The sequence below is a fragment of the Cyprinus carpio genome, chromosome A21 (genome assembly GCF_018340385.1).
Source record: "Cyprinus carpio isolate SPL01 chromosome A21, ASM1834038v1, whole genome shotgun sequence".
In the NCBI taxonomy this organism is placed as follows: domain Eukaryota; kingdom Metazoa; phylum Chordata; class Actinopteri; order Cypriniformes; family Cyprinidae; genus Cyprinus; species Cyprinus carpio.
In genome coordinates, this window is record NC_056592.1 from 21021325 (window position 1) to 21043791 (window position 22467).

Sequence of the window (22467 nt, forward strand, 5' to 3'; positions counted from 1 at the left end):
GATTTAACACATTGCATCATGCTATCAGTTAAAACACACAGCACACATAGTTTCTTAAGTAGCCTAGTTGCATAAACGCCGACTTGTATTAAAGAAGACTTTACTTTGTTAAATGTATAAGGAATGGAACATTTCTGCCATTCCTTTTATGTTAGTCGTGTTTGGGGCGTTTTACAAAGAAGTCATGACACATTGTTTCAAAAGCGACCTCTCGTGGTAACTGTAGTAAAAACACTTCAGTCAAATATTTACTTTTATTTTATTTTTTATTTAGTAATTCTATTTTATTTATATTTATATTGATAAAATGGGGTTTTCAAGGAATAGAATAATTATGAATCCAAATTCAGGATACATACAGGCACATGTTGTCTTCAGAACTATTCGGCACAAGCATTTCTTCGACTCCTTTCAATCTGGCTTCCTTCCACTCCACAGTACTGAAACTGCCCTTGTAAAGGTAGTCAGTGACCTTCTGCACTCTGGTGATTCTGGCTCTCTGTTTTCTCATATCACTAAACCTCAGTTCACCTTTGAAAGCATTTGTCATTATGTAGGTGTCACAGGCGTTGCTCCTCCTTGGTTTATCACCTATCTCTCTGACAGTTGTATATCTTTCAGCTCCCTACTGTTTCTTTGAAGCAAGGTGTTCCTCAAAGATCTGTCCTCGGGCCGTTACTATTCTCAGAGGCGGACTTACCCATTAGGCAAAGGTAGGCAACCACCTTGGGCCCCCAAAAGCCAAGGGCCCCCTAAAATCCTTTTCATCTATGAGATGCGCATTAAACGCAAACGGTTGCTTTTTACGGTGTTTATCACCATGACAACCGTCTGCGTGTCCACACTTCTCATGTATCCTGCTTGTAGCAAATGAAAATATCATGTATCTGAAGCTGTAATTAAATATTGAGCAACAGTGCGTATTATATGTTTATTGTTTTAGATGCTGCTTACTTATTCATAAGAACCCAAGTAGAGGACGCATACGCAGTTACTTGTTTGGTTGATATAATCCTTAGGTGTGTAAATGTATAATTTCCTTATCATTATTTGTATTTTTTTTTTTGTCTTTTTCATTTTCATTTAAATTTGAAGTTAAAATAACTCAAATAAGTATATTAACTTATAAGTGTATAATTAGCCTTTGGAGAGTGTATGAATGCAGGCACACAGGCTTACGCTAGTAACTCATCAGTGGACTGTCCTTGTCAATGTAGGCTATATATTTCACCCTTTTCTCATTCTCACTAATTCAAGTTTTTATATTAATGAATGAAGGGAACCGACTGTTTTCAGAAAACTTTCCATGGCATTTTCATTTTATCTGATAAAGTTTAAGTTGAGCTTTATTGTCATTCCACTACATGTGTGGACATACAGTGGAACGAAATGTCGTGCCTCACGGGACCACGGTGCTACATAAATACAGACACACAACGATGTCCGAAAAGTTTACCTATACATAAACTAAAAAATACAAGCTATACAATGCTTCACATAAATACTGTACCTATACACAACTAACCTACTGACAGATTTTGACTATAAATATACTGTACATAAATGTTTACCTATACATAAACTAAAAAAAATACAAACTATACGAATGCTTCGCATAATACTGTACATGTGCAAAGAGAAACATCATAAGTCAAACAGCTGGCTGGGGAACAGTGCAAGATGATTAGTAGTGAATGAGCATGTAAACACACATATTACTGAGTCTTTTGTGGGATCACGTTCACACAGCACAGTGTGTGTGAAAAGTGCCTAGTGTGCATAGAGGAGCGTGTGTTACTACAGATGGTTTGTACAGGCCCACTCACCTGTGTGTAGCACACTTCGAATTGCACATAAACAGAAAGTTTCAGACAGTTTTTCTGTGATGTGGTAAGGTTGGGGGGTGTTTGGGGGGTGGAGGAGGTGAAATGGTCCATGTTTCAGGAGGTAGGGGGTTTGTGTGGGGTTTCAGAGGAGGGTGGGGTGATTTGAGTTCAGGGCTCTCACAGCCTGGGGTTAAAAGCTGTTGAGCAGTCTGGCAGAGTGGGCTCTGATGTGCCAGTATACTGTCTTCCTGATGGTAGGAGCTGGAAGAGACTGTGGGAGGGATGGGTGGGGTCCTACATGTTACTGCTGGCTTTGCTGGAGCATCGTGTGAGGAAAATGTCCAGGATGGAGGGGAGAGGGGCACCGATGATCTTTGCAGCTGTGTTCACTGTACGCTGGACGTAGAGTACTGTTTTATGAGCGCAACGCTGCTTTGTTTACAGTCATTAACAGGGAAACCGCTATATTTCTGACGTTCCAAAAGCACTTCCTGTTGGCAGAGAATCAATGTGCATTTTCAATAATCCCGTCTGCAGTTTTTGTTCCAACCAATGCGAAAATCCACCCACACATACCCGTTTTAATATAATATCATAATTTATACTTCCGACTTCTCTTTCCTTAAAAAAATGTTTAAAAGGCTCAATTGTGAGGATTATCATTTTATAATTTATATTGTTTTCATGAAAACTGTAAATCAGTTGCTATTCTGTGGTCTACAACATGAAAGAAAGCCATTATAACATGTATATAAAAAATGTAGAAAAACTGGACACAACTGTGGGGCACCATTATGAAGCAGCAAGCATCACAACAAAAAAGGAAACTAAATTTGTATATGTGTGCAAATACATAGGGCCCCATTCATATATTTCCCTGGGGCCCCCAAATAACTAAATCCTCCCCTGACTATTCTTATCTATATACTACTGGTTTCAACTACCACTGTTATGCACTAGAGCCAACAGTGCAGAACACATAAAAAAAAAACTAAAGCCGACCAATATTGCCCGACGGACGACCGTCACCTGCCCTATCCACTCAAACTGATTCAATTTCTACTTGCATAAATGGAATAAAAATATGGCTTAATTCTAACTTCCTAAAACTGATCATGGACAAAACTGAGACATTATTACTATAGCCCCATCACTAACTAATAATATTATTCATGACTTCACCTGCAATATTTTATTAGCCTCAGTTTGACAGTTTTATGTTTACTGTCAAAGATAGAATTTGTTTATTCATTAAAGGGGTCATGAAATGGAGAATCAAAATCCATCCATCCATTCATTTCCCAAACTTCGCAGTCCCACCAGTAGGACAGAGAGGGAGGTTTTGACCAGAGATGGTCTTATTGTGGGAGATACGAGGGTCTGAGGCTCCACCAATGGAGAAAGTGTATCATCAATTTGAATCACGTGTACCTTGATAATCAACCACATTACATTACATCTTTGACATAATTGATTTTTGACAACATTGCTTTGTGACAATCCCTGTTTGAAGATACCATATAAATCATTGAGACGTACCTTAAACTGAATCATACCTGTTGCAAAATTAGCAGTGACTTCTCTTAAAACAGTATTTTTTTCCAGTGTAAACTCCAAAACTATTGTTTCATGGCAGACATGTTGGAGATTGATTAACTATAGGTGGTTGAGTCATAAAATGATAACACTATTATGCTTTTTCTGGTTCCCTTGAAGGCTTGCCTCCAAGTGGCTTTGTTTGTGGCATCAAAGAGCCACATATTGTTGTCTGATATGATAAATCATGTTGGTATCCAAAATTGCATATGCTGAAGTGCATAACCAGTTCTAGATAACCAGTTGACAGTCGTATTTAATCTTTTCTTGACAAACCATGGCTGTGTCCGAAAGCTGAAACGTGCTGCCTTCAGAGAATGCAATCCAAACAAAGCACTTCCGAATCCAATGTCAGCTTCTCTTTCTGTGTCCTGAGATGCCTTCATCTGATCGATTTTTGAAGCCAGTGCAGATGTATATGCCTATGACATCCCGCAATCCTGTGCATTCCCACAAGTTCATGACAGTTGAGCTAAAAAATAAAAACGCTGTTGCGATTGGTGGTCAGTGTGTAAATGGTTTTTCACCAAATTGTTCCACTTTAAGAAGTCTTTTCCAACAAATTAGTATTGAAGTTATTTATTTATACTTTATTAAATATTTACTTAGTTATCACTAACACTCTCTCTATTTTGTTGTAGATCTTTAGTGTGTTTTTAATAAATGTCAAACAAGCATTTAACACTATTACAGTTTTTATTTATTTATTTTATTCATTTATTCGTTTTGGTGCAATTTTCACATGAAAAAAAATCTCAGACGGATCACATTTGTTACACTGCTATTCCATCTTTCAAAACCTGATCTTATGCTTTCATTAAGGTTATGTGTATTTAAATCCACATAATCTTTAGATTAATTTCAAAACAAAAAAATATTTGTAATTTGTAATGAGTTTATTACTTGATGAACAGTTAATTCATCAGCAAGCACGTGAGTACATTGTAAACTGTGGGAGGTCAGTTATTTCAACAGTAAATATGACCTGCATTGAGTTTACTGGCATTGGCTTCTCTTGGGTGGGGAGAATACTGTGTTACTGTTTTTTCTTTCTTTCTTCTTGTAGATTCATTGAAACCACAACTCTGCCCCTGAGCTGGGAAAGTCTGGGGGGAGAGAGTTGCCCACCGCTTCGCTGAAGATTTAGCCTATACACTCAGTGACCACCACTGATGCATATATGCTAAAGAAAAGAAAAGACAATCTAAGAAGTCCGTCAAGAGTCTTGATTTTCAAAATTTTCTATATCACCACTTAGATTTAAACTTTTTCTTATTAAATTTGATTCTGATTCACAGAATGCCTTTCAGTTCTACGACAGTCTTTTCTCAGTCGCATAAAAATACAATTTAAATTAAAATAAAATTTTCTGTGACCTCTTATGACACTGTAGATTTCTGTATACACTGTGATATCCACATAGTGTTTAAACGCACTGGAAATGAATAGACAGGTTGTCATGTTTATGGTGATGAGCTGTTTACTCACAAAAGTCAGCGTACTGAAATCTTTTTTCTTGGCCGCACTAGAAATCACGTACTTTCCTACTGAATAGTGGGTGAAAAACAGTATGTGAGAAGAGCAGTATCAGAATTCTTAGTATTCATTAAACAGTAGGGGAAATATACCCGGATGACATACTAATAACTACTTTTTAGATTGTGCACATCTGATGGACTTTATTATCCAATGAGGCCACAAGAAAGCATAATGACAACATGATGAATGTAGTCTGTCTGGATATTACATACATTCATACTATATAGAACATACTTTTAACAGTTGTGATATAAATGTGTTATTTAAAAAGAAGTCCTCACTCAGAGAGTTTGCAATTTGATGCCTGTATAAATGGAGAGGCACTGTTTATCTAATTTTTATTTATTTATTTGGTTCCTTGCCATGATTGCCTCTGGTTCACTATATGGGACTAATGGACTAAAAAATTATGGAATAACGTTCTGACAGAAAGCTAGTCTATATGACCAAAATCTATGACGACACAATGATGCATACAGTATTACAAAATAGTAATCCTATCTGTAAATCTGCATTGAAATTATGTGTATTGTGAAATGCGTTACCAAAATAAACCTGACTTGAAGCCTGTCCAGGCAACATCAAAGACAACATGCAAATAAACAAAAAAGGCCCCGCCTTCAAAGTTCGGGTGGTGATGAACACTGCACTGATTTCCTGTACGCCATACTTACAAACTTTGCTTTGACTTCCTGTATGCCACACTCCTTCTTTTAGATGGCAAGGAACTTTATGATTCACCAAAATGTTTATGCAAATAGAAGCCTTTTCGGGGACGGTTAAGGTTAGACTTTTTTATCAGAATGATTGCATCAGTGCAGAACCCACAGAAGGTCAAATAAGTGCAGAATGATGAGATACAGAATGATGTAATGGTCTCACACAAGACATATACATTTGACACCAGATATAATTGTTTCCCATGCTTTCCTTTACCTTCAGTATGAGACAGCATCGAAAGTGCTTTTCATCATCAAACGCATTAGATAAAATAATGACTTTAACTTAAGTACAGGTTCTTTCTCTGTTCTGTTATCTCAGTTACCAGTTACAAGAAAATAAAAATTTAAGGCAAGAAAAAATGAGTTTGACAATGAAATATTAATTAATTTTATACCAAAATTGTTGTGATTTTTTTTTTGCACATTTTTTTTTTTTTTTATTTAATGTGATACAATTCTTGTCTTCTTTCGATGAAACTATCATATGAAAAGTTTATTGTATTTAAAAAGAGAATGTCTTTCATTTCAATTAGTTTGTTTTTTCATAATTACTTTTGTACATTTGTTTTATTTATTTAATGCTACAATTCTTGTCTTCTTTTGATAAATTGATCACATAAAATAGTTTATTGTATTTAAAAAGAGAATCTTTCATTTCAGTTAGTTTGATTATTCATAGTTGTTTTTTTGTACATTTACTATTTATTTAATATGATACAATTCTTGTCTTCTTTCGATATAACTATCACATGAAAATAGTTTATTGTATTTAAAAACAGAATGTCTTTCATTTCAATTAGTTTGGTTATTCAGAATTATTTTTGTACATTTGTATTTTTTATTTAATATGCTACAGTTCTTGTCTTCTTTTGACAAAATGATCATAGAAAAATAGTTTATTGTATTTAAAAAGAGAATGTCTTTCATTTCTGTTAGTTTGTGTTTATTCATAGTTATTTTTGTACATTCATTTTTTAAACTAAATACAATACAATTCTTGTCTTCTTTCGATAAAACTATTATATGAAAATATTTAAAAAGAGACTGTATTTCTTTTCAGTTGGCTTGTTTATTCATAATTATTTTTGTAAAAAAAAATATTTATTTAATGTGATACAATTCTTATCTTCTTTTGATAAAAGGATCTTATGAAAATAGTTTACTACATTTAAATAGAGAATGTCTGTCATTGAATTAGTCTGTTTATTCATCCAAATAAATAAATAATCACTCAACAAACTCCAGATGCAATAAATAAGAACAAAATGAGGTGGAATTATTTTCAGAATAGCAACATTTTGCTAAAATAGTTTTAGACAAGTTAATAACTCCTGCAAGAAGACCAAAGCATGGACCCAGGTCCATTCATCTTTAGGCGTTTCTAAGAGTCTCTGTCCAAGGTATTGCCTGTGAGCAGAGATGCTTATTTAAAATGTTGAGATCAAAAGGGACCGTCCCTTGTAAGGTGACTAACACACACACAATTCCCAACCAGGTGAAGGGAGAGACCCAGGGGAAATTTATAGAGGGCAAATAAACTCTGGCCCCCCGCACACCCGACACACAGACAAGCACAAAGCTCTGCCATGTGCAGACACGACACGCTGTCAAGCTCTTCTGCAACCAAGGAAGTCGCTTTTTCCGTATTCTCAGAATTCAATGTAGACTACAGCAGGAGGAAGGATGTGGAGCAATAGACAGTTTGCGTGAGACGTCAAGTGAGGAGTTCAGTGGAAATCGGTATGGTATAGCGTTCTGAGCCAACAAATGTCTTTGTTAGAGCTTGAACATACATACAGCATTCAGAAGCTCAGAGATGTGCAGCGCTGCAGGAACAAGACGTCGCAACACTGGATGGCACACTGAGATGAAGTAAGTTACTTCTAGATGGACTTAAAAGGCCTAAACTACTATCCTCACAGAATTACTAAACAAATCAGAAGAAAAATTCAAATTTAGGGGCTAGTCATCAAATTGTTGTTTTTCCTTTGTGCATTTTAGAACTCTATTAATTATAGCTACACAAACTACTAAGTGGTAAATATATCTTTTTTAACTTTCTATACTTTCAAAAAATGTGGGTTTTATTTTTATTCAAAATCTATACAGATAGATTAACTTCCTACACAACCATATCTGAAAAGAGACACTGTTCGTTTAAGAACAAAGAAAAGAGTCAGTCACGTAATCATCATAAGCAGTGTTTCCTCTGCATAAACTCTCCATGTCACAAATTTTGTGACAGACCCATGAAGAATACATTTTTCTGTACAGTTTGTTTTAAGTAAGCGTGGATGCTTTTGGGAAATAACCTAATATGCATGTATAATAAGGACATGGTATTCCCCCTAACAGACACCATCAGTTTCACTTTTTCGGAACAGCTCTGTCAAAAAGAGAGAAAGAAAAAAAGAGAAAAAACCCAGAGAACAGCCACAGAAGAATATGTGAGACTTCAATAGCTGTTAATTATTTAAAACTACATTCATTGCATGATTATAGGATGTTCTGTCGACTACACTGCTACTATTACTTTTTTTTTGTATCTAATGGAGAAATGTATATGTGCTGGATATGATCGAAGATTGCACTGATGTCATTTGCTCACTCAGTACTCAGTGTAGGGTCTGTCTTATATCAAAATGCAGCTACATCTGATTACTGGGTCAGTAAAGATTCCACACGCTTCAATCCAAAGTTCTTCAAGAAAACTAGAAATTATATTTTGTATCTATGAGTTTCTATTTCTTTCTTTCTTTCGTTCTTTTTTTTTTTTTTTTTTTTTTTAAACGCATTTCATAAGCACTGGAAGATGAATGGGGTGGCCAGGACTGCTTTTGTAAAATTATTATGCTTTATAATCCACGATGTAATACACAGTTCATGTAACAAAATAAAATTTTGTCAAAAACAAGTCTTATACTGTCATTTCTATAGACACAAATGTTGATTTTAAATATCACTATCACAAATGTTCAAGGAACCCTCTCATGGTTTTAGAAGTATTTCTTATTTCTATTTTGTAATAACACATTTTCAGACTCTGAAAGAAAAAAGTAAACAAATTAAATCAAACATGCAAATGAAGAAATGATTAAATTGAGAATACATGGAAATTGTTCTAGACTGTTTTGTCAAAGTAATAGCTGATAAAAAAAGACATTGCTTAAAAATGAACAAGCCTGTTTAAAAATTCATAAATAAATAATATTAATAACAGCAAGTGTTTCCTCCCCTCACTGGGTGACTGATATTGAAGCATCTCTGGAAACTGAAAACCCGATCATAAAGGGTCAAAGATGAGACGTCCCATTTCAAATTAAATTTACAAACATGATGACATACATAAAAAGCATATTAAATATAAGCAAGTCTGCTTTAATGTTTCAAGTTACTTTTGTGTAAATAAAATGTCAAAATATAGTTGAAATAGCTAATGTTCCATCATCACTCAGTGTGACAGATACATTTGTGCAAAATGAAACAACATACAAAATTTGATTGTATTTTAAATTATAAAAAAATCTTCTTGCTAACAAATGGGTAAAACCTGGTGGTTTGAAGGTTAGTGGTAAAGATTTAAAATGATAATGAATTATTATTTTAGGGGCTGCTCTGTGATCCTCAAATAAAGTCTATTAATGTCTTCAAATTATTCTGGTTCTAAATATGCCTGACACGATTTTTTTGGTAAATGAACTATCGTTACGATGAATGTTATTATAGTGGGTAGCTTCTGTAAATCATAGTAAAAATCTATGACAGTCATTTGTACATGGAAAATAAAATTAAAAAGGTCACATTCTAATTTATGGGGAAACAATTTCAAGCTGTATTGGACTTTTATTGCGTTGATGCTTGAAACCCCCCTTTTGTCTCTGATCCATAAACAGCTGATTAAATGTTTGAACAAGGTTACATTATTATAGACATGGTGAATGTACATCCTGTAAACCAGTCGAATCGTGATGCAAAATTAGTGAAATTGTGGACATGAATGTAGACCAGGGAATCCCCACAAACATCAAGAGAATCATAATAGAACTGCGAGGGGTTTGTGAGATTGTGACAAATATGTAAATTAAAAAAAAAAAATAAATAAAAAGAAAGAAAATAATAATAATGAAAACAAATAAATAACGTGTACAGTCAAAACAAAATAGAACACTTTACTCTTAACTATTATATTAAGTGCAAAGCTATTACATATACTTTTATATCCAGTAGGGTGAATTCAGCTAAAGTGGGCCGTTTAAACTTGATTGTACTGTGCTCAATGAGTGTACACTTTCAGAGCATAACGATGTTGTTTAATTAAAGGGACACTATTTCTTTAGATGATAAAATCATTTTGACTGAAGCAATATGACCCTGTGATTGGCTACACCTCAAAGAAGGACTCCTTCATCAGGAAAGGTAAAATGCCCTTTGATGTTCATATTTTCATTTCTGGATTGTAAGGTTGCTCACTAAATGTAAACCAATATTGCTGTGAGGTAAAGTGGCTCAGCTCGAACCTTCACTGATTCTAATCATATTCATTAAATAAACTGACATTCAGTCATTTTTAAGTGGGCTTGAAGTGTAAGCTGGTGGGATGCTTTGACTGGTCTTCCAGGCTGGTTTTAAAATGGTTTTTATCTGGTCAGGCCACTTTTAAGCTGGTCAGGCTGGTCTTAGCTGGACAAATTGGGAGACATGCTAAAAGACCAACCATTAAACCAGCTATTTTCAGCTTAAACCAGCTAAGACTAGATAGCTAGTCTAGGCTAGTTTAAGCTGTCTTTTAGCTGTATTCAGCTGCTTTTAACTGAATTTTAGTTGCCTATTTGCTAAATCAGCTGGGTTTAGCTGTTTTTTTTTTTTTTTTTTTTGTTCGTTTGTTTTTTTTAATCTGATTCAGCTGGTTTTAACTGTTTTTAGCTGGTTTTAAGCTGTTTCTCCCTCTAAATCAGCTGGTTTTATTTGGTTTTTGCACTTTTGGTTTTTGCTGGATTTTTTCCCTTCATGTTAGCAATATGTCAATCATGTTAACATGTTACCTAAATGCCAATCATGCTAGAAACATGCTGACAAAATGCTAGTAATTTGTTAATCATGTTAGAAACATGCAAGCAACTTGCTTATAATGCTAACAACATGCTAATCATGCTAACAACATACTAGTGACATGCTAATCATTCCAAAAACATGTTAACAACACACTAATCATGCTAGAAACATAATATCAACATGTTAACAACCTGCTTATTATGCTATCAACATGTTAATTGTGTTAAAATGCTAACAACAACTTAATCATGCTTAAAAAGGTAAATCATGTTAGCAATGTGCTATATCATGTTAACAGCATGATATCTACATCTATCTAATCTATCTGTCTAAACTTCCAAACTTCAAGCTATTACAACTGCTTTAAACTTTCACAGAAGGCTTTTTCAAGCCAACGTCAAAGTTCGTTTGCAAACTTTACTCGTCTAGTTTTATAATTGACTTATATGACTGGCTTTTTACAAAACAGAAATGAGTGCGCAATCAGAAATATTAGATACGCAGGAACAGAAAAAGAAAGCAGAAAGGAAGGCTAGGCATGAAGTTGAATCTGGAGTGAGAAAAGGATGACAGCAGCAAAATCGAGATGCAGAGTATAAAGCTTTAAATATGGTCACGATTAAAGCTCATTTACAGCGTTTAGACAAATCAATATGACTAGTTTTAAAATATTATTAAATGTTACTTATTCCTCTTTTTTCAGTTTTCTTTTTTGTTAGCCTATTTGCTGTTGCATGTGTTATAGTCACATTTTTAATATGTTGTATAGTTAATTTTCATCAATATTATGTTAGAGTTCATCAAATTTAATGTCAACGCAAAATGTTGTATCGGTTGTTTTGAATTTTGAATACTTTTGGGGGGGTTGTTAAACAAAATTTTGGGTTTGTTCAATACCCACCCACCCACACACACACACACACACACACACACACACACACACACACACACACACACACACACACATTTATATACAGTATATCACAAGTTTAACCAAAAATGGCCCAATTTACCTAAATTCACCTTGCCCTATTGATTTAGTTTATGGATGTACTCATCATTGTCATCATCACCTGACTATGCAAATTAGTCAATTGTTATTATTATTAATAATAATAATAATAATAATAATAATAATAATAATAATAATAAAATTGTTCCCACATAAGAAAGTTTTGTTTGGCAAATATAATAAAGTAAAGTTCAACTTAATAGATCAAATCAGTTTGACCTAAACCAACTAAACTGTGTTTATACAACTAAGCAGATTTATTTTGAATGAACTAAATTAAACTGTGTGTTAAAACCTTTCTTCAATTAAGTAAGGGTAATGAATTAATTTTTTTTCTGTATTGTAACACTGCTTCTCACTCTTTCAGAACCGTATCTCCTGCGTTCATTACAGTTATATGAATATTTAGTCTACACAATTGTTTCAAAGCACAAGATCTTTGTAATGAGAACATTTGGTTAATTTATCAAACACAACAGTATATTCTTTCAGTCTACTTTTAGCAATCACTTAATTCAGCAATGGAAGATGCAAGTTTCAGATCAGCCATGTTAAAAACAGTTTCTATACAGAAGGATCTATATAAAAGTGTATAGATTTACCAAATAATTCACAGATTAAACATTACAATCATTTAGATGAAATCACAGACAAACATAAGAACTTGAATGAGAAGAAAGGCAAATGATTAAATGGAATAATAGCTTTCAGAGTTTCAAGACAGCCAAATATTATTTGTGGATATCATAGAAATGAACAAAGTAGTGCCCTAAATTCAACATTATCTGTTGCAAATAAATAGCTCACTCCAGTATATATATATACTATTGAATATATATTATTGAATCACTCATATTCAACATTTTACAGTAGCCAGGGGTGGAGACAATAATAATACTACTAATAATAAATCAAATAAAACATGGAAATGTTTGCATAAATTAATACACTAACAGCTATCTTGTTTATCAGATTATAGATAGATTTTAGGTAGCCTTTTGCTGAACTTCTGATTTCAAAATTATAAATAATGGTTTATAATAGCTGTACTTGCATTCATGTATAGAAAACTTGCCATTAAAAGTAACAAATTAATCAAACAATATTCCTTATGGAAAGACATGTCACAAGTGAATAAACAAATCAAATATTTTCAAAACAAAGCTGAAAGCTGGGCATGATATGATCTCTAACAAACGAGCAGACATCTGAAGCAAAACTGGTTAAATTAGGACAACTCTAAAACAAATGAAAAAACCTTTCAAATGTAAGTATATCAATATCACAATTAAATCTGTTTACAAGGAAATAGTTACTGGGGTGGTATTCATAAATGAGTTTGAAATGAATTTATTTGACTTTATTTGTGATTAAACATTTATGAGGTTGCTTCCAAATGTTATGCCACATCAAATCATCCATGCACACAGGCCAAAATAAACATTTAATGATTACTGAGACTGATCGGCGTGTGATGTCGAAGTACCGCGAGAGCAGACGCTCCTTATGCTTTCGAATCGCTCTCGCGGTATTTGATGCCAAACGCCGATCGGTCTAAGCCACGCCCACTGTAAAGGTCACATGTCTCAGAGGATGCGCACGAACTTTTCCGTCCGGAAAGAAAACACGCAGGAAAATGTCTGAGAAGGGTAAGCACCATGCTTTTCTTGTGTTCTATCACTTAAAACACATTTAAATAAGGCTGCATATGACCCAGTGTTCTGTCTGACGTTATAATAAACAAACTAATCGCGAAAGCACCTTCAGAGATGCTGAATTAGGATCACACACATGTAAACACACGTCCTTCACTGTGCAGCGCGCTTTACATTAAAATGCATCATATTTAAACCCCGTGTATAAACGATGAAGAGAGATCATCTTAATTACAGAACATTTAACACGCTTATTCACACACTAGCAGAGCACAGAGAGTGACATGCAGAACCAGTTAGTGTTTGTGGCATGAGTCATATTAGCCACACACCTTAACATGTGATTATATAAGAATCCTGGAATCCTGCAAGGTTACGTCATTAGCCGGGGTTGTCACGTAAAGATGCTGCCTGCTCTCTCGGGGAGCTCCTGTATCCACAGTCCATGATCCCACCTGCATGGAGCACTGCTTTTAATCAGCTTGTTTTTCTCCTTGACCTTGTGTTGTATCAGCCAGTGTTTGTACCGCCAACAGTAAATTAAATTAGACTTTATGCTTACTTTAAACTTGCTTCTATGCCTTCAGGTACGACACAACATAACAGAGATTTATTCTGATATTTTTATTGGAGGCAGAAAGTAAAAAAAAAAAAAAGATTTTCCTGATATACAGAAGAAAATGTCTCATTAAAATAAACTAAAAAAAAAAAAAAAAAACTCATTGCAAAGTGGTTTGGTATAGACTTTTGACAAAATAAATAATATAAAGTAAATTAATTAATAATATATATATTTTTTAAATATTAATATTTAAAGAACATTTGTGCTTAAAAACAAAGAAAGGCAAGAATAAATTGTGAAATACTTTTGCTTTTCTTTATTGTGGAGAATCTTATATACAGTATTATGATGTATCACTTTTGATGAATAATTACTTGCTGAACAGTTGTCACCCTTTCGTAGTATGAAAAAGCCTTAAGTAACTCAGGATTCATTTAAACACGTTTTATAAAATGAATATTACTGTGTTCTGACAGAAACCTTTGATGTGATGGAACTGGCAGAGCATGTCAAGAAACAACGCTGGTGGAACAAGATGTTTGGCCAAAACAGCTCTGGACCCGCCGCTGAGAAGTACTCCGTTGTGACACAGCTGGCCATTGGAGGAGTGAGCGGCTGGTCAGTCGTTATGTGAACATCGATGCAGATCAAAACATGGAGTGGTGTGTAACCAAACAGCTGACTCTTGTGTTTCTGTCAGGTGTGCGGGGTACTTGTTTCAGAAAGTCGGAAAGCTTGCAGCATCAGCTGTAGGTGGAGGCTTCTTTCTGCTCCAGGTAAACCCTGTAAAACCAAGGGCTTATCATAACTGGTATGTTGAGAGTGTATGTTATTTGTGATCTCCGCTGCACTTTCAGATTGCTCATCACACAGGCTACATTAAAATAGACTGGAAAAGAGTCGAGCAGGACGTGAACAAGGCAAAGAAGCAGCTGAAGCTGAGTTCAGACAAGCCTCCTAAAGAAGTGAGAACGAAACTGAATGAGGTAAGAAACACTGTTATAATCTGTATATGCATTTATGTAATTGTAATATTCTGTTTCCTCATGTGCTCAAAACACACTCATTGTATCTCAGATAGGGAATAACACAACTATGGCATATCATACTGTGTACATTTGCTTATTTATACTTTTCTGTCCTGTTTAAGTTCAGCTAATTTAAATGTTAAACTCCTGAATTCACTTGTGTGTGGGTCAAAAACCAAAAAGGGTTTAAGCAATAAAACAATAAGTGTAATACTGCTTTAAATTGTTGTTGTTTCCCCCCCAAATTTTAAAAAGTTTTGCTTTTGTTTTTCTGAGCAAAAATTAAATATCATACATTTTCCCCTGATTTACAGAAGACACCCAGTAAAATGTCATTCAGTGTAACAATCTTGTCAGGCATAATTACAACAAAAATCAATTCATGACATATCAAAAGACTAATTACTTTCACCCCAAATACTAATTAGTTGTAATTTTACTTTTTTTAAACGTGCCACTATCCTAGGTTTTGCCCATTTGTCAGTAAGATTTTTTTTTACCCATTTAAAACACAATCAAATTTAATATGCTCCCTTATTCTTTTATATATTTTAATATGTACAAGTCAGAATAAGCATGTTGTTTGAATTTTTACATAACTATTTTTATAAGTTTTTTTTATATGTAACATTTCAACCAAATTTTGACATTTTGTTCTCCTAAAACTTATTTGAAACCTTAAAATTAGACACTTTACTGACATTTAATGTGCTTTCTATGGACATAAATAAAGTAAATTTCTTTTAATGCGGACATCGTAACGTCTTTGACCCGTACGAATGGAAATCACTGGAATAAAAAAAGTGTGCGGTTGCCCATTGTCAGTGATTTTAAACAGAGGCCGTGCCGTTGTGTTGAATTCATTTAAATGTTCTCTCTCTCCACGTAGGTGCAAGTATTTGTCAAGAAAAACATTGTTCTCACAGGAGGCTTTGCTGGTGGATTTCTGCTTGGTCTGGCTTCATAGGATCTCTCATTATAACGTCTTATACTCCGAGGATGTCATCTGACATCAGATTACAGCTTTTGTGTGATACTGCAGCTTGTATTTATCTCAGCACTCCTTTATTCTACATCAAGATTTGATTCTTAGGATGTGTTCATATATATATATATATATAGGAAATGTATACCAATGCTAGAATGTATGGTTTCAGTTTGTGGATTGTGCATTGTTTTTAGTTTATACTTTAAGGCCCCTGTACATTTTTGTTTATTTGAACATTTTGCTATTATTATTTTGGCACAAACAATTTTTGATGAGACTTGAAAAGTAAACTTATTTAAACATGTAAATAGTTGACACATTTGAAATTGGCTCTTTAAAAACCCATATCTAACCTGACTAAGCTAAGTGCATTTAAAATGCGATGCTTAAACTTAAACTATTACAGTAAGAAATCTGGACATTACTTCAAACACCAAGGGGTCAATAAAAGTTGTAATTTTATCCGAAATGTTCCAAGTTAATAGACAATCAGGTTTTAAACAATTATTTTAAACGCCTCATCTTTGTTTTGATATTGATTAAATACATGTAATAAATCCCCTAAATTACAGCTAATGCAAAGCACATCATGCTAGAATATTCCAGTTTCTTTTTCATTTTGTAATCTGTATTTCATATGGCTGTGCATACAATGCCTTTGTGTTTTGAACATATAAAAAAAGCAGGTCACTATGATGGACACTAGATGTTTAATGCATATTATTCTCATTAAACTGCTGAATAAATAGTGACAGCTTGATTTAATGAAAGTTACAAGAGACTCTTTGTTGAATATGTACTCCACATGTCCCTGAAAGCCTCCTTCCTCTGATCTCTTGCAGCAGATATTCAGTCATACTGTACAGTCTTGTATTAAAGGACTGTCTTTGTGTCTGTGGATTCGTGTTGCTTGGTAAATCCAGAGCAGCAGACAGAGTTTTCTCCTGCGTGGGCTTCACAACACTTCCTCATAGCTTGAATCACATCCTCACAAAGCCTTTCGATGTATTTGTTGGCTGTTAAAGATACATAAAAAGTCATAAACCGGTTAAACCGCTTCTAATAAACAGCGTGCCATCTTCACGGAAAGCAAGGTTAACATAACACTGAGAGCACAGAGCTACCTTGTAAACATTTCTGTATGGCACAAGCCTGTTTTTGACAAGGGTCTTTCGGTGGCATCTTATTTTAAGATACGTACAGCCGCGCTGCAGTTTGGAGGAATAAATCCACTGAAATCTGTCACTTTTTGTAAACACGTGAACGGCGACGTCACCGGCGTGCTGCTGACTGTGCAACTCTAAATGTCGTCCGGTTAGAAAACGCCTCTTCTTTTAATCTTTATCAAGATTGCAATTCAACATTCGTTTTAGTTTGACCTTTTTTAAGACTTGACTGCGAAGAATATATATATATATATATATATATATATATATATATATATATATATATATATATATATTAGGAACTGATTTGTTGCATAGATTGAATGTATCATTTTAAAGTATTTCACTAACTGTATTTGTTTTTGTAAATTTGAAATCAATTCCTAATTTAAATTCTCAAAATGGTTATTTCATTAGTGTCTAATAGTGTTTGTCGTAAACTGAGGACAGAGAGTCAAAAGTTTCATCATGTAATCTGTAATCAGCAATGAATGTATGTGATTTACCCAGATCTGTCTATATTGTAAAAAGTGCTATGCAAATAAAACTGACTTGACTTTATATGTCAGAATGGAATTCTAAATAGAATTTGAAAGATCTAGGTTATCTGTAATTTCATTTGAATGGCAGATTATTGTTTTATTTTACTAGTGAATCAAGAATTGCATTTTTTAATAGTCTAAGTTCAAATTTTGATATCAATAATTTGATTTCAGTCTGTGATGATTACCAGTAAAGAGTCCATTCCTGGCATCAAGATTGATCATTTTAGCTGGTCAAGTTGGCTTGCCCCACACACACACACACACACACACACACACACACACACACACACACACACACACACACACACACACACACACACATTTACTTAGCTTTCTAAATTGGGACATAACATAGATTTCTATTGTTTTTATTTCTATTGTTATTCTATACAGATAGTTATACACTTTTTTTAACCTAAACTCACCCCTACCCCTCACAGAAAACGTTTTGCATTTTTACAATTTAAAAAAAAACTCCGTTTACTTTATTTTTATACCAGTTTTACAAATGAGGACGTCCCCAAATGGAGGTTTTGCTCACTTTTGTGTACAAATTTGTTCCCCAAATATGGTTAAGTAGGTACACACACACGCTAGCACAAAACTAAGGGAACCATAATATGTCCCTTCTCGGTCACCGTAGATAAACTGAATGCCATGTGATTTTTTTCCCCTCCCGTTTCCTGTCGGAAGGAATTGAATGTAGCGCATGCGCTGTACTGCTCTGGAAGTGCTGTACAGTGATAAACAAACAAACAAATCAGAGAAAAACATTAAGTTAGAATACTTTATATAATGGCAGTGAGCGCTGTGCATTTAGAGTCCGACGCATTTCTAGTGTGTATGAATCACGCTCTGAGCACGGAGAAAGAGGAAGTAATGGGGCTCTGCATCGGCGAGGTTGGGATGTCTTGTGTTTATGATGTGTTGTTCGGTATAACTGCGCGTGATCGATAACAGGTGTGTTTATTTCTCCGTAAGGTGGACACAAACCGCATCGTGCACATCCATTCTGTCATAATTCTGCGTCGATCAGACAAGAGGAAAGACCGAGTGGAGATTTCGCCAGAGCAGCTGTCAGCCGCTTCTACTGAAGCCGAGATATCCTTTGACCAGGGCCCTGAGCAGATGGCAGGTTTTTACTTCTTTACGATCTTTAATTATAACAGTAGCAGACCCACAAGAGTGGTCAGGTGTTAATTCGCACTTTAACATTCAAAGTCTTACAGTACTTAAGTGTTATTATTAATATGGTGTATTGAAAATGATCTAAATAAACCAGCAGACAATGCATTTACGGAACAGAATGTTATTTTAACAACATAAAATTATTCAACACAGCAGGAAGCCATTTGTACATCTAAAAAAAAAAAAAAAAAAAAAAAAAAAATAGCTCAATCTATAACTAGCTAATTGAGGCATAATGATACTGGAATATAATAACAAATACCCCCAAAGGATAGGCTAAGATAAATAATGTGAAGCTGTTATCAGTACCAAGTTTAGGAAACAGAAGTTTATTTTTATTACAAGAGATTTTTATTATTTATTATTTATTATTTTTTTTACACAGAAGACAAAACTTGAATCTAAAACTAGCTGAGTAAGATGTTATATGATAATATATGAAGATGTCAAGGCTTTTTACGGATGTTTAATTAAACACGAACATCCGTAAAACAAGAAAATACCCGAACTTTTGTATAATTACTGTGCATCACAAAAAAAAAAAAAAAAAAAAAAAAAAAAAAACCAAATAAAAACAAGCTGTCATTGTATGTACTCTTGGGGCCCCCTGGTGGCCACAGTGGCCCTAAGCATCCGCTCAGTGCACTTATGCCTTTTACGTAGACTTCTACATATATGCATCATTATTATAATTTATATAACCTTTGTACAGTTTTTATGCCTATATGTGGGGCTGTTTTTATTTTCTTGTTTTTCTTCATTCTGCAATACAAAAACATTGCACTGACAACTTGGTAATACCACGGTATTTCTTACGCTGAAGAACCGTGTAACTAACTACAGTACTTAAATGTGATAATCATTTTGTGTCAAAACTGTCACTGATATGTTTTGAAATGCATTTCTGGAAAAGAGGTTGTACAGTATGCATAAAAATGTATGCTTTGCACTAATTGACTAGTGGTTTCATGCATTTGCACCTCATTATATTCATATATCAATACACATTTACTGATTGGAAGCACTATATAATGCTATTTTAGCACATTTTCTTAATATGAGGCACAGGTTGGCTGACATGACGGGACGTCCCATGAGGGTTGTGGGCTGGTACCACTCTCATCCACACATCACTGTGTGGCCATCACATGTTGGTTAGTTTTTTTTTTTTTTTCTTTTTTTAATGAATGCATGGAAATGTGCATAATATCTTCATTTAATTTGAATAAATTGCAATTGTCCTCACATTATACAGATGTTAGGACTCAAGCAATGTATCAGATGATGGATCAGGGTTTTGTTGGCCTCATCTTCTCATGCTTTATAGAAGATAAAAACACAAAGGTATGTTAAGCTCGCCATCTTAAAATGGAAACAAGAAATTCTGACGAGTTACTATTTTTACCATGATTTTACTTTCCATTTCTCTTGTAGACCGGCAGAGTTCTGTACACCTGCTTCCAGTCAGTACAAGCCCAGAAAAGCTCAGAGTAAATAATGTTCTTTTTATTTTAAAAATGAATTCATTTAAAAATAAAGACAAATGTTACATTTTTAGTTTTGCAACTCCATACATTATACATATAGGCATAATTTATATTTGTCTACAAAACTAGTTTCCAGCATTCAAGCATAAGTCTTTAGATGACTAGTTTATTAAGTGTGTATGTTTTATTTATCTGATCACTCAGTATTTGATTAATTGTTTAACTGTTCAAGTCGAGGTCTTCTGTGCAGTGTTTTATTGAATTCCTCTCTTATGACAAGTATGAGCGGATCGAGATCCCCATCCATGTAGTCCCACATGAAGCCATTGGGAAAGTATGTCTGGAGTCCGCCGTGGAACTACCCAGAATCCTCTGTCAAGAAGAACAGGATACATACAGAAGGATTCATAGGTATTCCTTGTTTCAGATTATTTGTATTCATTCATAATTATCCATGGATATGTTTCTTTGTAGATATATTTCAGATTATTTAATTTAGTAAATGGTTACTCAGCACCTCATGCAATATTAATTTTTTTGCACCAATATTTCAGTTTAACTCATCTGGATCCAATCACAAAGATCCATAATGGATCAGGTAATGTAATTCTAAAATCTACTTTGTATTTCCTAAAGGAAGTAGTAGCGCTTGCATGGCAGCAATGTAAGAGTTTTAGATGAGTTTAGGCTTTGGGCAAATAAAATCAGAGCTGTTTTCTCATCGTCATGTCACTTATTTTATTTGCACACAAATTAACATCCTTTCAGTATGAAGCAGCTGTAGATTTTTAATTAAGATCGATCAAACACACTCTACATGCAAATTGCATAGATACAATTTTGTGTATAGTGTGGGACTAACCTTATTTCACAAATATGAAGTTTGTAAAATGTAGAACCATTTCTACGGTTGTTCTTTTGTAATGTTTTGTATGTCTGTGTGCCTCTCAGTGTTCACTAAAAACCTGTGCAGTCAGATGTCGGCCATAAGCGGCCCGCTGCTGCAGTGGCTAGAAGATCGACTGGAACTGAATAAACATAGTATCATCAAACTCCAGAAAGAGAAGGAGCGACTGACACAAGAATTGGCTTCATTGTAAGGAGAATAAAAGGAAGCGATGAGAGTTTTAACAAATCTACCCTACTGCCATATTTTAATCAGAAATCAATGGGAGGGCAAAGACAAGATGTCTATAATTTCAAATTTTGGGACCTCAGCACGTTTGCAATGCTGTGTCTCATTGCTTCCATCCAGAGATTTGAATTACTGTCTGACTCTGTCATTCATATATATATACACACATCTAAAATGAGCATTTTTATCAGGCTCCTATGCTTAGGTTCAGTCATTTTACTTTAATGGCAGTGTACAAGTCCTTTTCTATGCCATTAAAGTGAAATAACTGAACATAAATATAGGAGCCTAGATGAACATTTCAGACAGCTCTTAGGAGGATTTTGCATCGGAACTCTTCATACATATATATATATATATATGACAGAGTCAGACAGTTATTCAAATCTCTGGATGGAAGCAATGAGACACAGCATTGCAAACGTGCTGAGGTCCCAAAATTTGAAATTATAGACATCTTGTCTTTGCCCTCCCATTGATTTCTGATTAAAATATGGCAGTAGGGTAGATTTGTTAAAACTTGCTCATAGATGAAATTTTAAGACGGCACTTAGAGGCTTTTGCATCTGAATCAAACTCTTCATTCATATATATATATATATATATATATATATCATAGAATATATTATATATATATATATATATATATATATATATATATGAATATTCTTAAAAAGGTTGCTGGTTGTAGTTTTTTTTGTTCCTTTTTCTCTATTACTGATTTGATTTGGAAGTGTTCTGTAAAAGTGACAGACGTTATTTACTGATGCTATTTTTTTATAAGCTGTAAATCACTGAATGTACATACATGCCAATTTAAAATGACAGTGTCAAATAAAAGGATGAATCTCAAAATATTTGAATTCTGTAAACAACGTGATCCACTTATCCATTATAATTACAAAATGTTTATTTTCTCACTTTTCTCTCCTTAACTTAATTGACTTTGGAATCTGTGTTTAGGAA

The 22467-nt window shown here is 34.1% G+C and overlaps 3 protein-coding genes and 1 long non-coding RNA gene across 5 annotated transcripts; 3 read left to right on the forward strand and 1 right to left on the reverse strand.

Annotated features, from left to right (window-relative positions):
* The first annotated feature begins 7245 nt into the window (after positions 1-7245).
* On the forward strand, positions 7246-8597 carry LOC109061414. Its single transcript, XR_006153096.1, has 2 exons — positions 7246-7555; positions 8039-8597. It is a non-coding gene; the product is annotated as an uncharacterized LOC109061414 (long non-coding RNA).
* A 4656-nt stretch (positions 8598-13253) lies between these two features.
* fundc2 (fun14 domain containing 2) lies at positions 13254-16754 on the forward strand. Its single transcript, XM_019067571.2, has 5 exons — positions 13254-13396; positions 14441-14582; positions 14665-14740; positions 14822-14950; positions 15882-16754. Exons 1-5 carry the CDS (start codon positions 13384-13386, stop codon positions 15957-15959), a joined length of 438 nt encoding a protein of 145 aa, XP_018923116.1. The 5' UTR covers positions 13254-13383; the 3' UTR covers positions 15960-16754.
* On the reverse strand, positions 16672-17295 carry cmc4 (C-x(9)-C motif containing 4 homolog (S. cerevisiae)). Its single transcript, XM_019067572.2, has 2 exons — positions 17105-17295; positions 16672-16996 (listed from the first exon to the last, which is right to left on the reverse strand). Exons 1-2 carry the CDS (start codon positions 17160-17162, stop codon positions 16854-16856), a joined length of 201 nt encoding a protein of 66 aa, XP_018923117.1. The 5' UTR covers positions 17163-17295; the 3' UTR covers positions 16672-16853.
* Positions 17296-18362: 1067 nt separating this feature from the next.
* On the forward strand, positions 18363-22096 carry brcc3 (BRCA1/BRCA2-containing complex, subunit 3). 2 transcript variants are annotated; one of them, XM_042711289.1, is made up of 8 exons: positions 18363-18591; positions 18673-18826; positions 19923-20033; positions 20135-20223; positions 20314-20369; positions 20646-20777; positions 20921-20964; positions 21318-22094. In XM_042711289.1, the coding sequence occupies exons 1-8, from the start codon at positions 18487-18489 to the stop codon at positions 21464-21466; spliced, it is 840 nt and encodes a 279-aa protein (XP_042567223.1). In that variant the 5' UTR covers positions 18363-18486; the 3' UTR covers positions 21467-22094. The 2 variants fall into 2 exon arrangements, with proteins under 2 accessions (XP_042567223.1, XP_042567224.1); XM_042711290.1 differs by having other exon boundaries at positions 18469-18591; positions 18673-18792; positions 19946-20033; positions 21318-22096.
* Positions 22097-22467: the final 371 nt, after the last annotated feature.

Coding starts and splice junctions, on each gene's coding strand:
- fundc2 (XM_019067571.2), top strand. Junction 14,583..14,664: donor ATTGGAGGAGTGAGCGGCTG/GTCAGTCGTTAT, acceptor TGTTTCTGTCAG/GTGTGCGGGGTACTTGTTTC. Junction 14,951..15,881: donor TGAGAACGAAACTGAATGAG/GTAAGAAACACT, acceptor CTCTCCACGTAG/GTGCAAGTATTTGTCAAGAA.
- cmc4 (XM_019067572.2), bottom strand. CDS start 17,162: ATGCCACCGAAAGACCCTTGTCAAAAACAGGCTTGTGCCATACAGAAA. Junction 16,997..17,104: donor CATACAGAAATGTTTACAAG/GTAGCTCTGTGC, acceptor TATCTTTAACAG/CCAACAAATACATCGAAAGG.
- brcc3 (XM_042711289.1), top strand. CDS start 18,487: ATGGCAGTGAGCGCTGTGCATTTAGAGTCCGACGCATTTCTAGTGTGT. Junction 18,592..18,672: donor TGGGGCTCTGCATCGGCGAG/GTTGGGATGTCT, acceptor TTTCTCCGTAAG/GTGGACACAAACCGCATCGT. Junction 20,778..20,920: donor ACATACAGAAGGATTCATAG/GTATTCCTTGTT, acceptor CCAATATTTCAG/TTTAACTCATCTGGATCCAA.